The 17561-nt window shown below is 49.3% G+C and overlaps 1 protein-coding gene across 1 annotated transcript in view; it reads left to right on the plus strand.

Annotated features, from left to right (window-relative positions):
* PCSK6 (proprotein convertase subtilisin/kexin type 6) overlaps positions 1 to 17561 on the plus strand; it is a 147262-nt gene that overhangs the window by 124547 nt on the left and 5154 nt on the right. The window contains exons 18-22 of the mRNA XM_008068524.2: positions 700 to 802; positions 2374 to 2570; positions 4518 to 4605; positions 8466 to 8569; positions 13796 to 13925. Of these exons, the coding sequence (XP_008066715.2) occupies positions 700 to 802; positions 2374 to 2570; positions 4518 to 4605; positions 8466 to 8569; positions 13796 to 13925 (622 nt within the window). The remainder of the gene's footprint in view (positions 1 to 699; positions 803 to 2373; positions 2571 to 4517; positions 4606 to 8465; positions 8570 to 13795; positions 13926 to 17561) is intronic.

The raw sequence follows: 17561 nt of genomic DNA on the forward strand, positions 1-17561 counted from the left end.
CAGCCCCCACTAGTCCAGTGTGATACTGTCAGGCTCTGTCCCTGCCCCACTCCAGACCTGCCAGCAACAGCCACATGGAACTCCATCCTCGTCTTTCTTCCCACCATGACATGTGGGGAGTTCTCACTCCATCCTGAGCATGTGGAACTCCATGCTCATCCTCTTTCCCACCATGACACGTGGGGAGTTCTCGCTCCCTGCTTTTCTGCCTAGTTCATGTTGGCTTGTCTGCTTGGTAGCAACTTCCCCAACACCATCCACTCCCCCATTGTGTTGCTCTGTCCTTCACCGTGGAAATCAGGAGTGCTGGCGGGTCCCAGCATGATGACCCTGGCTCAAGTGAATAAACCCAGCAGTAGTTGCGGTCTTTCCCTCCCTCATCCCTTAGGTGCTCATCGTTCCCATTACCTCACTTATCTGGGTGCTGTACCCACTGCAGGCATTTCTCTCATTCTGTCTAGAATATTCAGATTCTGACACTAGAGCCCAGGGAGGCTCAGCCCTGGCAGTGGTCAGATTCCCACAGGGATAGCTGCTCTAGCTTTGCCATCTGGCCACCGGGGCCCAGCGGGGCCCATCACTCTTTAGGAACTTTGCCCAATCCTGCAAGGCAGTGACATCCTGACACAGGGACCCGTGGGACTGCATTTGATCAAGAAGGCATCTCTCTGGATGAAAGGCAATGCTTGTCTCTTTAAGGTGTATGCCATCCGGAGTGTGGTGACAAAGGCTGTGATGGCCCCAATGCAGACCAGTGCTTGAACTGCGTCCACTTCAGCCTGGGGAACGTCAAGACCAGCAGGTAATGCATGGCCTGGAGACCTGTGGTGCCCCGCTCAGGTGGCTGTGTCCTTAGCCCCTCCGCAACCTGATGTCCTAATTAGGAATTAATGTAACACCCCAAAAAAAGACACTACGCTGAGGCTAACTGCTTTGAACTTGAGTTTTTAGTCACTTTGCGCTCTAATCACACAAGTACTATATATTCATTATGGAGAAACTAGAAGCTATGACATTTTGGTGTCCATGTTCATAATCCTTTTTCTATCAGTATTGTTTCTTTGTTTTGCTTTGTTTTGTTTTTGAGTTGGAGTCTCACTCTGTCGCCCAAACGAGTGCAGGGGCCACTCCCAGCCACCGCAGCCTCGACCTGCTGTGCTCCAGTGATCCTTCCGCCTCACCCTTCCAAGTAGCCAGAATTACAGGCACGCACTACCACACTTGGCTAATTTTTTGATTTATTGTAGAGATGAGGTCTCTCCAAGTTGCCCAGGTGGGTCTCAAACCCACGGGCTCAGGCAGTCCACTCACCTTGGCCTCCCAAAGCGCGGGATTACAGGCTGAGCCACCGAGCCCGGCCTCGGTGTTGTTAAACAGCATGCAGTGCTGCCCCGTGGAGGCCAGAGACAAATGTGATTCAAGGCCCAACACTCCCTGGCTGGCTGGGAGGATGTAGATCTCAACAGACTGAAGCCCCTCGTTGGTCGTTTTCTCTGTGTCTCTGGACTATAGCTGGGTGCGGGGTCTTCACAGACGCTTACCTGGCAGTTCCTCAGAAGGCCTGTGAGACTGAGTTTGCCCCAAGTGAGGGCATTAGGAGTCCGATCTGGGGGTCCAGCATGTGGCCAATAGCCTGGGCTCCGGCTGGCCCTTCTGTGCTGAGTATTCCCTGTGTGCCTCTGTTCCCTGAGCTCCTCCAGCTCCTACATCACCACTTTCTCAAATTCTCTGCTAGTCTCACAGCTGCTCTGTTGTCCATTTGTTCATTTCTCAAACTTTCCTGAGTGCTTATCATGTGCTGTACTTGCTAGGCTTGGAAGCCAACAGGATAGGATGCTGCTGGGCGTCCTCAAGGCCTGGGCCACAGAGGCACCCACAAACCACTGGTGAACACTCACAAGGACCCTGGCAGAGGTGCAGCCGTGCCTGGTGAAATGGGTTGCCGGCTTGGCTCTCATACTGCCCTAGAGCTCCCAGTCATTGTAGCACACAAGGCAGAGGCAGTCACCTTGTTGGCCTCACTCACTGCCTGTGAGACTCAATCCTCGAGGGCACCCGAGGGAGGGTTTTGCCAGAGCCCAAAGCTCCAGAAGTCAAATACCACCGTCATGGTGCCTATGGGAAGTGCCACACAGCCTCAGGACTTCCCCACTGGGGCTGCTTTGAAAGGAAAGGGCACCCAGGTTCTTCTCCAAGTCCTCAAACCTCCACCTGTGTACTTAGGAACCCTTACCTTCAGTCACTGTGACAAAAGGCAAAATGGCTTTCACCCCTGGGGCCAACCCTGGAGAACCAGATGCAGGGCAGTGCTGTAGGGCGGGCATGGGACTGGGGCTGAGTTGGCAAGGCCCTCACCCGCTCTTGTTCCCACAGGAAATGCGTGAGTGTGTGCCCCTTGGGCTATTTTGGGGACACAGCTGCAAGACGCTGTCGCCGGTGCCACAAAGGGTGTGAGACCTGTTCTGGCAGGAGCCCAACACAGTGTCTGTCCTGTCGCCGTGGGTTCTATCACCACCAGGAGATGAACACCTGTGTGACCCTCTGTCCTGCAGGATTTTATGCTGATGAAAGTGAGTGGCATGTCTGTGGGCACAAGAACTGATGACCCAGCTCCCCCCACCCCACCGGGTGGTGTCTCTTTTACTGGGAGAAATCTCTACTGTCTGTGTCCTATGTACTGTGTTATTCTTAGTAAGGATCTATAATGAGGGAGAAAGGGAGAGATGGTGAAATCAAAGCTCGGAATTGTCAGTTAACAGCATTTCACCCATGGAACTGGCCAGGAGTAGTTCAAAGTGACGATGAAATGAACCCTGGCAATCTAGGGAACTTCACACATCTTCAAATCAAAGTGCACTATTGAGGGTGGGTGAGAGGTAGCTTGGGTCAGTCACTCTCCGGGTCAGTTTGATTGCAGATAGAAGAGGATGTCCTGTTGTCTGTCCTGGAGTTTCTCCTCCAGGAAAGACTGTGCCGTCAGCTTCTCTATAACACAGGACGTGTGCACTGGGTAGGGTCAGGCATGCAGCTCAAGTTTATGGAATTGGTGGTTGAAACTGCCCCTCCACGGAGGAGCAGCTGAGCTGAAATTAGGATTTAAGTGTGGGCAGAAGGTTTGCAGACCTCCAACAACCAAGAGGAGCCTGCTGATCAATGTAAATTGGGCTCTGAGGGACTGCTAGTCTTTCAGGGGCACTTTACAGATAGTGGCCACACCCCTAAGAAGCAGGCAGTGTTGTCCTCATCTTACAGATGGAGAATCGAAGCTAAGAGAGGGCACAGGTGCACATCTAATCATGACAGCCGTGGAACTCAAACTCAGAGAGGCAAAATCAAGTATTCTGCCATCTGCCCATCCTAGGAGGGCAGGCGGATAGCAGACCACTTGCCAGTGTTTCAATAATTCACCTTGCCCTGGGAGAGCCAAAGAGGGAGTTTGGATTAAGTTGATGGGGAACAGTTCTCAACAGTTTAAAGAAGCTGCTGTGTTGACACGCATGGCCTTCCCACACCCCTCCTCTCTGGATCTGTGCTGTGTAGGAAGGGTCATCAATCTGCCCTGTCATGGCATTGCTGTTACCCCTGTAGAGAAGAGCCAGGAAATCCTTAAAGGCTTATAAAGCCATTAAATAACCAGACTCTCTTAGGAGGAGGAACAAAAAGTCGTGCCAAGACACATTTCACAACCTTTGCAAATGCCTACCTCAGACTGCCAACCAGACCTGTCTTTGGGATGGAGGCGCCATCTCTACCCCCATCCTAAGGCCAGGACCAGCCGCCCTCGTTCACCTAACATGTTCTCCCTGAGCACTTGCAGCATGCGTGCAATGCCACCTGTGGGGCCCGAGCCCCCCCCCCATAGGAACACACAGGTGTAGCAAGCAGCCCTTGGCTCCCGGGCCTGTAGCACCTCAACCACTTATTAATGGTGCAAGGTAGTGTTTGATGAAGTGCCAACATGAGCGACCTAGATAATAGCCTGTGCAGATGCAGGTGGGAGTTGGGGTGACCCAGAATTTCCCCAGAAGGCACGATGGTTCGCCGTGGGTGGGTTCCTGTCTCCCTACATAGCTGCCAAGTCTTCAGTGAAGACCCCTGCTAAAGCACTAAGGGGAGCCCATGGCTTCTCGACTTCTCCCCCATACCTGGTCAGGTTTCTAAAGATTTTTACCTGATGAAACTCTACTCAGCCAACCAGGAATTGGCCTTGGTCCCTGTTGAAATCAGCAGAACCAGGGCATGGCTTCTTTGGAAAGGGACTGCCTGAGCCTCTTGGTCATCTGAGGACTTTAATTTACCCCAGAAAAGGGAGGTGAGAGGATCTGTGACCCAACACCATGATGCACAGTCTCTCACGGCCTCTGGCTGCTTTGTTACCACACGATCCGTTCTGGAGAGAGACACAGGGAAGAGCCGGCCTGCCAGCCCTTCTTTGAAATGCTGAGATTTGTTTGCCCAGATTTGATTCCCATCAATGTCATCCCTCCTCTCTTCCCCATCTTGGTGTTTTTCTCCAGGTCAGAAAAACTGCCTTAAATGCCACCCGAGCTGTAAAAAGTGCACAGATGAACCCGAGAAATGTACAGTCTGTAAAGAAGGATTCAGGTAACTCCCCTCCTTGAAACCTGAAGAATGCTATGTATTGATGCTACTTTTGCTTTCTGCTGTTGATTTACCAAGTTTTTGCATCTTTTCCTAAGAGATAAAATTTCAGAGCCCAAAGCCTCGGGATAAGATTCTGAGTCTGTGGACATCACATGTCCAGTTAAAGATGGTTAAGATGGAGAGTGAGAGTATGGGCGGAATCTCTACCTTTACAATATTTGGGGAATCATCTAGAGCAACAGTTGATCTTGTCATGTAAAGTGGGGCTTGTGTTAGAAGGCAAGGCTCTCCCACGGAAGCTCAGGTCTCCTTCCTGTAGGAGCCAGTGGCCACCTCCTCCAGTTTCCCTCCACCAGCCTGGGCCAACGTGGTCTGTAGTGGTCCACCTAGCCTTTCTCCATCCCTCTGTCTTCCTTCTCTTTTTTCCCAGCATCTGGCATTTTCATTGCTCCCTGAGGATGCTCTTTAGATTCCTGGTTCTCCCTGTCCCACCAAGCTCAGCCCTGGAAATCTCAACATACATTTCTTTTAAAAACATTTCACTGGGTTAATGATTGTCATTGGAATATTTTGAAATTTTTTTAGCCCATTTAATGCAACCAAATTGCATTTAATGGAATAAAATATACATTACACCTTCTAGCATAAATTCGACTTTGTATGATATGATCAACTGTTCCTCCAAATTACTATCTAGAAGCTTAGAGAACGTTCTATTTGAAATTTTCCCATAACGAGGGACCAGCCCAGGGGCTACACTGGAAGGAAGGATGGAAGGAAGGGAGGGAGGAAGGGAGGGAATGAGGGGAGAAGGGAGAAAGGGAAGGGGTCAGCAAGGGCAGCTCCTCTCACCTCTGGGGTATACAGGAATCACCACATGTTCAAAGGCAGAGTTTGATACAGCAGGTCTGGGTGGAGCCTGAGACTGCATTTCCAAGCTAGCAGGTGATGAGGCTGCTGGTCCAGGTGGGTCAGGCTTTGCAGAGTGAGGTGCTGAAGGGCTGCAGTCCACCGCCCCCCACCCAAGTCTCCCTTCCTCTGGAATTCACCACAGAGAAGGATTGTTTTAGAGTAATGAACAAAAGAAGAAAACTTCCTGAGCAACTCTGTTCTTAATCCAGATGCTCTCATCAATATCATGTCATTTAATCTTTGCAGCAACCTATGAAATAGACATAATTATTATTCATATCTTACAAACAGGGGAGGTGAACGATTTCCCTCATATTGCTGCCTTTGTGAGTTTTTCTTCAGCTTGGCCCTTAATTTCAGAGCAGGATATTGGAAAGAAGAGGATCTCAAGCACTTGGGAGTCTGGGGAAAGGAAGGGGAAGCTAGACCCCCAAATTCACGTGTCACACCTGCTGTCATTTAAACCTGTTGGCTGGACAAGGCAGGATTAGGAGTGGTAGGATGCAGTGGTCCAGGAAGGAGATTCCCCAAAGGGAAAAGAGCTTGAACAGGAGGGAAGAGACCTTCTGCTGGTGACCTCGTCTCAGACCCTGGGAGAGGCCAGCTTTGATATCCCCAGATCTGTGGGTCAGGCAGCCCAGAGTGCATCCTCAACCCAGACTAGAAAGTGGAGGTGTCAGGGATAGGTGGCTCTGGGGCTCCCACTCCCTGGGGCCTGCTTGCTTCCCAGTGGAGATGTACGGAGATATGCTGGGGGAGTCCCAAGGAAAGAGGGGAAATCAGACACTCGGTTCAGGATGTCATGGGGAGAGGATGCTTCTTGGCAGTAGACACATGGACCGCCGCAGTGGTGCCAGCAACGATGAGTTTTCAGAGACCTGCAAACTCTGAAAACCTTGTTTGCCATAATCCACAGAAGGCTTCCTTTTATTGCCCAATATCCTCTTAAGCTGTGACTTCAAATCATCACTGTCACGTTAAAGAAGCGAAAGAGCAGCTAACCGCCACCTCGGGCCATCTATCTCTTTAGGGAATAAACGCCGGGAGCATTCGCAGGGGAATGTCAGTTATTAAAGACATGATTTAATGGCCATTTGCAGCAGCCCTGGCACCTTGATAAGGAAGAACCCTGAGTGAGTGTCTGTCCCCAATACAGAGGGGCTTGCAGACCTGCAAGCATATTCCCACATACCTCTGGTTGCAAAAATCTAGCACACACAATGCCAAATTGTGTGTAAGTTTTCCATACACTTCAAGCAAGTCTCCATGGACAACAACTGACTGTCCCATAGTACATACATTCTGTATATGTGTATAGCACAATTTGGACACTACCTACATAGCATTGGATCCCTCAAGTTGAGGGCTCAGCCCCACAAGACTGCCCCTGTCCAGATGCCAGTCACAAGTCCCTGGTTGTGACTTGTGTTTCTGACCAACCTGCTATACGTTGGAGTTCCCACGATCCCCTTCTTGGGTTTGGTTAATTTGCTAAGGCCACTCACAGAAAAACACTTGACTTACACTTACCCATTTATTATAAAGGATGACACAAAGGATGCAGGTGAACAGCCAGATGGAGAGATACGAAGGGCAAGGCTTGCAGGAGTCTAGAGCGTGGAAGCTTCTATCCCTGTAGAGCTGGGCTGTGCCACCTTCCCATCGCATGGGATGCACTCTTGTTCTCCGGCCTAGAAGCTCCCAAACCCTGTCTTTGGAGGTTTTATAGAGATTTCATTATGTAGGTATGATTGATTGCATCATTGATCGTTGGTGATCACTTCAGTCTTCAAGCCCTCTCCCCTGCTAGAGAGAGAGGTCAGAGTGATGGGGCTAAAAATTCCAGCCCTCTAATCCTGTGGCTGGTTCCTCTGGCAACCAGCTCCCACCCTTGAGGCTATCCTGGAGCCCCCAGCCATCAGTCATTAGCATTCAGAAAGATGTTTAGCACTTTGGTCATTCCAAGAATTTTAGGAACCATGTGCCAGGTGTAAGACCAAATGTATATTTCTTATTATAAATCACAGCTCCATAGCAGGAGTCTCTGGATATGCCAGATGTGCTCCAGAGAACTAAGTGTCCAATATGTTTGGGGCAAAGCCATCTAAGATATGTGCACCAACACAGTATAATCTCAGGTACTAAAGAAGTAATAGAAACATTTAGCCACGCTGCTATGTGCCAGACACTGAAAGGTTTTCATGTATTGCTCTTTGAGTCCTCCAAACAACTTTATGATGTAGGAACCAATTAACAGGAGAGGAAACGGAGGTGCAGAGAGGTTGGCTGGCTTGCCTGGGGTTTCACAGCTGGGAAGTGGTAGAGGCCAAGTCTCTAGTCTAGTGAGTGGTCTAGCCAAGTGTCGGTATCCCTGTCCAGCACTTGGACAGGCAGGGGTGGAGTGAGCAAGGAAGGCACAAGCCACATCAGACCTGCCAGGCGCAGGAGGGGATTTATTTTAAGTTCATTGTGAAGCTGTGGAAGATTTCAAGCAAGGGAGAGGCAGGAGCAGATTGGGGTTCAGGATCGGGCTTCTGGCTAACAGCCCCCCTCAAATGCTGACACTTCAAGAAGGACTTGACATGGTGACTGAGTCAGTGACACCCACACAGCTCTCCTCTTGGAGTTCAGAGCTTAAGGAACAACAGTAAGAAGAAACTGTCACAGAGCCTGACAGAGCATGAAGCCCACCAGCTTTCAGGAAGAAGCCTGGTATCCATGCCTGATGGGGGAGGCTCTGCTTCCCAGGTTGTGGTAACACTTCCAGCTGGCCTCCAGTGGACTTTAGAATGGCTTTCCCAGCTGTCTGTAGCTGGGAACCTTCAGTGACCCAAAGAACTATGCCTCAACAACTTTCATCCCCTCTCAGGAAAGGCATTTGGAGGGCAGGTCATAATTTAATTGTAGTTTTAGACCAGATGTGGAAACCCGCCCTTTCTCTTCAACAGCCTTGCACGGGGCAACTGCATTCCAGACTGTGAGCCAGGCACCTACTTTGACTCTGAGCTGATCCAGTGTGGGGAATGCCATCACACCTGTGGAACCTGTGTGGGTAAGTTCACCATCTGCAGAGACCTTGGACCGGGGTCACCCAGGTGGATAGGCTAGCTGGAACTGAAAAAGCCCTGGGACTCTGTGGTCTTCTGCATGTATTGCAGCATTAAACACAAAGGAAAAAAAAAACCCACAAAACACAAAGGTCCTACTGGGGTAGGGGGAAGTGGAGTGGGATTTAGTATTTACTAGGTACAGAGTTTCAATTTGTGAAGATAAAAAATGTTCTAGAGATGGGTGGTGGTGATGATTGCACAATAGTGTTTAAAATGTACTTAAAAATGGTTAAGATGGTAAATTTTATGTTACATACAATTTTTAAAATCACAATTTAAAAAATTTTAATCAAAAATCTGAAACAATACAAAGGCCCACTTTGAACAAGCAGCCTGCATATCCCAACATTAGGGACCCAGCCAGGCAGTGGATGCTTCCAGGCAGTGAAAGGGGCAAGGGAGCTTAGCTGTTCATGGGCCATCTTGGAAGCTCAGTGCTGTCTGCAAAATGGCACTGACAGAAACGCAGCACCATCAAGATTCAGAGGATGCCAAGAGAGGTGGGCATGGGTCCAAGTGGGATGGGGATGTTTTAAAATGTAGCCTTAGTTCTTTGGACCTATCTTCACTTACTTTGAACATTTTGTTCAAAGAGGAAAAGACTTCTATAAACAATTCTTTGTGTATTATAATTCCCCACCAAGATGATAGCACAGATGTCTCCCAGGTACAATTTTTATGCAGAATAGTAGAGAATTCATTTTGCACAAGTAAGTTGAATAACACCACAAGTTTGTGGGCTCACATATGAGGTCTGACAGTTAAGTTTGCAAACTCGTCTAGGGAAAGTGCTACATACCTCATTGGTGAATATCTCTCAGTCACCTTCGAATTACTCCCCTTGGGAAGCTATGCACTGATACCAGTGACTAGTTCACCCATCAAAGCAGTTTTGAAACTCTTTTTCTGGAATGGCCATCAGATCCATTGTATTATTACCCTTAATGTCCTGAATATCATCAAATGTCTTCCTTTCAATATTTTCTTTACCTTCAGGTTAAAAAAAAAAAAAAAAAGTCATTAGGGGCCAGATCAGGTGCATAGGGAGGGTGTTTCAATAGTCATGTGCACAGTGCTGCCAAAGTAAGCGCACGGTGGCAAGTTCGTGAACTTAATTATCAAATGTCAATAATGACGACAGCTCTGATGTCCATTCCAGAAAAGGAGTTCCAAAATTGCTTTGACAGGTGGACTAGGTGCTAGTGTTGGAGCTTAGCTTCCCAAGGGGAGTACTTTGAAGGTGACTGTAGTGATATATTCAACAATGAGATATGTGGTACTTTTTCCAGGATGATTCACAAACCTAATTGCTAATGTCTGGGTTACGTTTTCTCCTCTTGATCTTCCTTCGGACCCCAGCACTTTGGTCCATTCAAAAAAACACACATTGGATTGCGATTTTGCTGCAGTAATACTTTAAGAATTGGATCTCACCGGGCACAGTGGCTCATGCCTGTAATTCCAGCATTTTGGGAGCTGAAGACGAGAGGATCGCATGAACTCACAGGCTCAACACCAGCCTGGGCAACTTGGCAAGATCTTGTCTCTACAATAAGTCCAAAATTTAACCAGGCATGGTGACACACACCTGTAGTTCCAGCTACTTGGAAGGGTGAGGCAGAAGGATCACCTGAGTCCAGCAGTTTGAGGCTGCAGTGGCTGTGAGTGCCACTATGCTACTGTACACTCCAGCCTGGGTGACAGAGTGAGACTCCGACTCAAAAAAAAAAAAAAAAAAAGAATTAGATCTCTGCTCAGTCACAGTTGTCATGATAGTATTGTTCATTGGAAATGTCCCAAGATGGGCACAGCCTTCCCAGGATGGCTGTGTAAGCCCCATGTAGCTGTCTGCTCTGCTGTCCTGTAGTGGACATGCTAAGAAACCAAGGCTGTGACTAAGGCCAGCACCCTCGCATGACCCAGCCACCTGTGGGAGACGTGCCCTCTTCCATACCCTCCTTCCATACCCTCTTCCATACCCTCCTTCCATACCCTCTTCCATACCTTCTTCCATACCTTCCAAAGGCACCAGGGCTCAGCATTGGGAAGGGCTCCACCCACGGGCAGTTCAGCAATCTTTCCTTGTAATTTGCCCTGGTGCTTTTTGGTCTGTCATTGTTATTCTTAGCCTTTTTGACCTGTTGTTTAGCCTGGTTGATTAAGAAGCATCACTGATGTTGCTTATTTAAATCTCATGGTCACTTGAATCCATAATGCTCAGGCATGTGATTTTATAACTCTTTTGATTTCAATAATTCAATTTTCTTTCTCCGAATCCCCAGACTGCCTGATGACAAAAAGGTTTATAGAGTCACTTAGAGGTTTTCTCATCTCAATCCAGTGACTTCTCTATCACTCCAGGTATTAAATTCATCAGTGGGAAGAGCTAAAGCTCTGGTTAGGGGGGGTCTCCCCTCCTCCCTATGCCCTCTGGCCTAGGTTTTTTCTCAGCTCCTGGGATCATCTCCCTCAACTTCCAGGTAGCCACTGGAGAGAGAAACCCCACTCCCCCACTCCAAGTCACCTGGAGGCTTCTTGTTCCATGTCGTGTATGAACCTCGCTCCCTGCACCCTGGAGGCCCACCCGACTTTTCCCTCTCTGCTCTGGCTTAGTGACCTCTGCTGCCCTCACTGAGTCTCACCACTCTCACAGGAATCTGGGCATGGTCACGGGGAGGGTCAGGGTCAGACATCAGTACCTAGTGGCATCTCAAAGTAGGGCATGGTGGCATGTGTTCCCACCCTGGACCCACCATGGTGGGTTACTCAGTGGGGATGAGCCTCGTCCTTCTGAGTCCAGGTGTCCTGGGAGTCCTGGCATAGAGGTGGTGATCCTTGGGGGTTGCCTGTCCACTACGCGTTGATGCAGTACACCAACCCATGGACTCAACCTGCCCACATGGGACATGGCACACTGGCCAACAGCTGGCAGCCAATAGAGCACTTGGGCACACATGCCAAGTCGAGGGGCAATGCCCCAGACACCCATGAAGGGCAGCCCTTGCCCATGAGCACTGAGAAAGCATGACTTATAATCGCAAATAAAAAACTCTGCAATGGACTGAGAGATTGCAAGAGACAAGAGAATGTTTTCTAACTTAATATCTGTCATGGCACGTTTTTCCTGTTTCCTGAATGAGAACTGCACACTTACACTTTTTACTGGGCCCCAGGAATGATGTAGCATAACCCATTTTGCTATTATCATTATGACTGCAGGTGCTTTTAAAGTGTTCAAAGTCGATAAAGACTTGTGACTTAATGAAATCCTTGAAAGACTGTCACTGGGTTATGAAATTCATAATTTTTAGTAGTTGTGAAAACAGTTTTAGAAAATGTGTGTTTAATCAACATTTTTGTGGTGGTAAAATGCACATAACATAAAATTTGCCATCTTGACCAATTTGAGGTATAGAGTTTGGAGGCATTAAATTCATTCACAGTGTTATGCAACCATTACTACCATCCACCTCCACAACGTTTCCATCTTCCCCAAATGAATGTGTTTAATCAACTTTTCAGTTTAATAAGTTGAGTGTTAAACTAGGTACAAACAAGAATGAGTGTTCTTTCCCACCCCAGAGCTGCCCGGGGTATTAAGAATACTAGTGTTGGAGGAAGGACAGTAGAGTGACAGGGTTCAGCAGGTAGGTACAAGGAGAGGGACAGTAGTGGCCACCGCACAGCTCCTGAGACCCCATGCAGAATAGCGCCTACCCTGTATATTCGACCCACCATAGACCCCTGGAGACTAACGATGGGGAGGGGCGGATTGGCCACAGCACTAGAACAACCTCCTACCTAGAATGACATAAACCAGACAGAATCCCTGCTGTGTATGGGGCAGCTCTTCCACTGCATTGCAGGAAAAGAGGGCGGGCACCCCATGTGGAGACTCTGGTCCTTCAGCGGTCCCATCACCTCAAAGGGCCCTGCTTCTGCCTCCCACTCAGAATCCTTCGTGGCTTCACTCTTTCCTGACTGTCAGTGGAGGAACTCAGCCTGGACACATTCAGAACTCCCTCCCAAGCTTGAGGCTGTGCTTCTGAGATATGGAGCCTGAGCCTTGTGCCTGGCCCCCTATGGCTCTGGAACCTCTGCAGAGGGGTCTTCCCTTGACAGAGCAAGGGAGTCTCCTCTGGGTCCAGAGTTACCAGGAAAAAGAGGTATCACTGCATTTGCTGGCAGCCCTCAATCTAAGACCACAGTCAAATTAAAGAGGGGGGACAAGGTTAAATCAGGCACTGTGACTGTCACAGACTATCTGAGATGATTTCCTCCCACATTTAACCCTCCAAGTTGTCACCTAGTGTCTACCTCACTACCTGTCCCCAATGTCCCTCAGAGGCTCTCTGGGGACAGGTGGTCCAGAGAAGGCTCTTGGTCTAGCCACTCTGACATCTGGCCCAGGCCAGCAAGTCCTCCTCCAACTCTGGGCTGAGCTGGAGGTTCAGAGCTCCATATCCCCCACCCAGAGCTTCTGTCTCCTCGGGCTGCTCCTCCTGCCCCATAGGCCTTTCCTGTTTGCTCTCTGTTATTGAAAATGCCCTGGTTGTCCACACCAAACCCCTGTTCACACTACTCCTAAAACCTCTCCTTCCATTCTCCTCATGTCTTCCACAGTGTTCTGTCCAATAGATATCCACTGCTGTAGCCATGAGTGCTATTTTAAGTTGCCTAGTAACCATGTCTTAAAGAGTAAAAAGAACCAGGCGAATTTTAGCAACATATCTTATTTAACCAATGTATCTAAAATATTACCATTTCAAATTATTCCATATGAAAAATTAATAAGATGTTTTACATTAATGTGAAGGCTTTGGAATCCAGTGTGTATGAAGGCTATACACACAGCACATCTCAGTGTAGCCCCACCACAGTTCAAGGGCTCAAAGCTACAAGTGGCCTGTAGAAGTGGGGAGGTGTGCTCCCCTCTGAGATGGGATTATACCTCAATGTCCCCATCTGTGAAATGGGGATGATGGGACCCACCTTCTAGGAGTGGGTGAGGATGGTCCAGCCCCCAGCAGACACCTGGAAGATGCCAATTGTGGCAGTTGCCTGGGGGCCTCTGAATGGTACCCTGTAACTCACAGCGCCCTGCAGCAGGTGTGGGACGTGGTCATCCATGGGCTGTTCCTTATGTCTTCTTTTCCTGTACTCCCCAGGGCCAGGCAGAGAAGAATGCATTCACTGTGCAAAAAACTTCCACTTCCAAGACTGGAAGTGTGTGCCAGCTTGTGGTGAAGGATTCTACCCAGAGGAGATGCCCGGCTTGCCCCATAAAGTGTGTCGAAGGTACGATCTTCTAAGTGTGGAATGGTAGCCAGCTGCATCCTGTGACTTCCAGGTGAAGGGCCAGGGGAGGGGTGTGCTACATCACCCCATGGCAGACAGCACCCTGTTTACAGAACTGGCTGGGACCTTTGTGCCTTTGTTCATGTAATGCATATTTGTTGAGTCTCTACTGTGGACCAGGCACCACATAGTGGACAGGAAGCAGAGTAATTAAGTACCACCCCCCATGGCAGACTCCACAGAAAGCCTCCACCCATGCCCACATTCAGCATGTATCCTTCACACTGTAGGTAATCAGGGATACCATCCATGTTTTGGGTTAAAACATTTTTTAAATTATATTCTTCAGAGAAAATGAAAAGATCCTGATAATCTCCCCATTCTAAGCCCCTTTGATGTGCATTCAGTGCACACATGCTTTAACCCTTCTCATCCTTCCTTCCCATTTCCTCCCACGCATCCACACAGTCCACCAGTCTCATTTGGTCCCTGTAGTGTTCTCTTTTGTTATTGGACACAGGCCATTAAAGGAGAAGCCGTTGCTTCGGTCCCATCCTGTCTTGCTGAATATTGCCCTATGTCAGAGCTTTGTAAGTCCAGAACCCAGCAATGGGGCAAGGCACATGTTTAGGGTGATGGCAACAGTGAGGACTTTCAAGAGGACTGTGATGATGTGATGGTGGGTGTGGGCTGTGAATGACATGGGAGGGACTTCCATCTGAAACAGACTCAAAATAAGGGAGTCCTCAGAGGAGGCTTGGGGGAGGATTTCCATCTGAAATAGACACAAAACAAGGGAGTCCTCAGGGGAGGCTTATGTCAGAACAGGGGAAGGGCCCACTCCTGGCTCCTAGCTCCCAGTGGGAAACTGTCAGCACTGGTATATTCACCCCACAGCGGGGTCTGCCTCCAGGTTGTGTGGGAGAACCATTGTGGGTTGTAATCTGTTCTCTTAAAAACAAACAGAAGGCTGGATGGCATAGTGGCTGATACCTATAATCCTAGCACATTGGAAGACCCAGCTGAGAGGATTGCTTAAGCCCAGGAGTTAGAGACCAGCCTGGACAACATAGTGAGACCTTTTCTCTACAAAAAATTTAAAAATTAGCCAGGTGTAGTGGCACGTGCCTATAGTTCCAGCTACTTGGGAGGCTGAGGTGGGAGGATCACTTGAGCCCAGGAGGTCAAGGCTGCAGTGAGCTATGATCACACCACTGCACTCAAGCTTGGGAGACAGAGTGAGACTCCAGTTCAAAAACAAAACAAAACAAAAGCACAAAACCTTATATGAGCCAATTAGAGACCACTAAATCCTTGCACTTGTGTTACCTACAAAAGAGTGGTCCGGTGGTGGTTACATATCTCTGCAAGGCTCAGCCCCTTCTACTGAGTTGGTTTGAAATAGAAAACTTGCCACCTGCTTACAGGGTACAGCCTTGCTGAGTCCTGCTAGGGACCCCGGGCACCATTGTCTAAAGTTAAACCCTTCATTTTAGCTAGCCAGCTGGTTCTCGGATAATTAAATGCGGCAGCCCAGGGAGAACTTGGAATTAAACAGTGATAATCACTTCCATTTGTCAAACAGCCTGGATGTCAGGGGATGCTGAATATACCCACAACTGTACACCTGGACCCCGCAGGCGCCCAGAGGCTTTGTTGTTCCCTGGCCCAGGAGGCAGTAGGCAGGCAACTTCCACAAACCTCTTCCTGGACACCAGGGGACAGGAGTTTCCTGAAGGAAGCTTTCAGCCCTGGATGGGTATCCAGTGCTGGGGCTGACTTGGAGAAGCCCCCTCAGGAGGAGCGTCAGGGTGGATTCCTCCCAAAGGAAGCAAGGCCTTGGTATGCTTGGTCCTGCAGGGTCTCTCCCAACTCCAGCAGCATCAGCTTTTAGAGAGCCACAGACACCCCCCAGAACTGAGAATGAGGATTGGCATGATGGCCTTCCTCTGATGTGCCTGCAGAAGCATGTGGCCAGACAGGGGCTAGAAAACCAGGCCAGGATGCAGGCCTGCTGCTGGGTTGGCAACCATAGGTTGAAGTTGAGACCCGAGGCTGAGAACAATCTGTGAATCTCCAAAGAGTGCCGGACACCCTCAAGACTTAGTGAGAGGACCTAGCAAGAGCTAGCAAGGATGACTTGGAAGAAAAGGAGTACTGCCTGTGGAGTACTGCCTGAGGAGCAGACTAGCTTCTCACCCCCAGCCGCCCCTCCCTTTATGATCAGTGGGGACAGGCTCTCAGGAACATGCCTTTGCCTAATTCTGAGCCCATACAGAGGCGTGAGGAGACCTCTGGAGGCAACTGGCCTGTGTCCCTGGTACTTGTGCTTTAGGAAGCCTAAAGGCAGACAGCTCGTGGGAGTGACCCTGCAAGGGAGCAGGAACCACAGGCTGTACTGGGCCTGCCTGCACATCCAGAATTCGACAGGGACAATTTTCATGGTGTTTAGGGGTGAAGTGAGTACCAGGTACCTTAGAAGGCAGCAGAACCAGCAGCATCTTGAAAGCCACCCTGCCCAAAGGTAGTCCTGCCCAAGAGGACCAACTGCCGGGCACAGTAATCCTGACAGAAAGAAGAGGAGCCACAAGGTAAATGGGGCAGGAGGCATACCCTTCTCCCAGAGCAGCATGATACTGGAAGAATCCCCCCCGCCAAAACCTCCAGATGAGATCCCAGGCTGGCACCACCTTGCCCTGGGCCTTGTGGGACCCTGAGTGGAGAACTGGACTTCTGTCCACTTAATTGGGAGCTACGAAGTGGGTATTGTTCTAAGAGGTGTCATTTGTGATATTGTTAGGCAGCAGTAGGACACCCAGGCACCTGCAACTCCACCACAGAGCTTGGTGAGGCTGCATTTGAAGAAGAAATAAGAGCATCCTGCTAGCTCTATGGCCCACTCCTCACTGTAGTTGTTTGTAGATGAAGCAACCCACAGCCAAAGCCTGGGGGCGCCTAGGTCCTTGGGTCTTTCAGACCACTAGCATCCTCTAAATGACTCAGCTCAGTACTGGCTCCCCTCTTGCCAGCAGACATCATCTGTAAGAGAAGCTGGAGGGTCCCCAGGGGAAAACTGTCCCCTGTGCTGTGGCATCAGGATTATGTGTCTGGGCCACCAGAAAGGGCAGACTCGGGTGTCAGGGAGCAGCATGATAGGAGCCAGACCCTGGGGTTTCCCAAAAGTGCACAAGATGCAGGGTCCTATAAGGACAACCCTGACAAGTCATCTGGTCCTATCTTCCCCTGCAGGGCATCCTGGGTAGAAGAGATGAGAGGAGCACAGGCTCTTGTTGCAGGAGGCAGAAGTTAGAAAGGCTCCTGGATACAGGTTTACCTGTGGGATGTCCACATTTACAGATATAGACTGAGGGCCTGATCCCTAGTTTGGTCATCCTCAGATGCATTAGGCATAAAAACCTACCTCTCATGCAGACTGAAGGGCTGCTGCACCAGGGGCTACGTGGAGATAGAATCAGCGGTGTACCAGATCCCACTGGAGGGCTGCTTTGGAAAGAGGCCTAAGGGAGGCCTCACATAGAGTGGGGAGGGAGGGGCATTTACTGGGGGACCCCAAAAACCTGGAATTTATTTATTTAAAAATTGTGTATTTATTCTTTTTTTTTTTTTTTTTTTTTT

The sequence above is a fragment of the Carlito syrichta genome, unplaced genomic scaffold (assembly GCF_000164805.1).
Source record: "Carlito syrichta isolate Samal-C Ts95f unplaced genomic scaffold, Tarsius_syrichta-2.0.1 Scaffold311144, whole genome shotgun sequence".
In the NCBI taxonomy this organism is placed as follows: domain Eukaryota; kingdom Metazoa; phylum Chordata; class Mammalia; order Primates; family Tarsiidae; genus Carlito; species Carlito syrichta.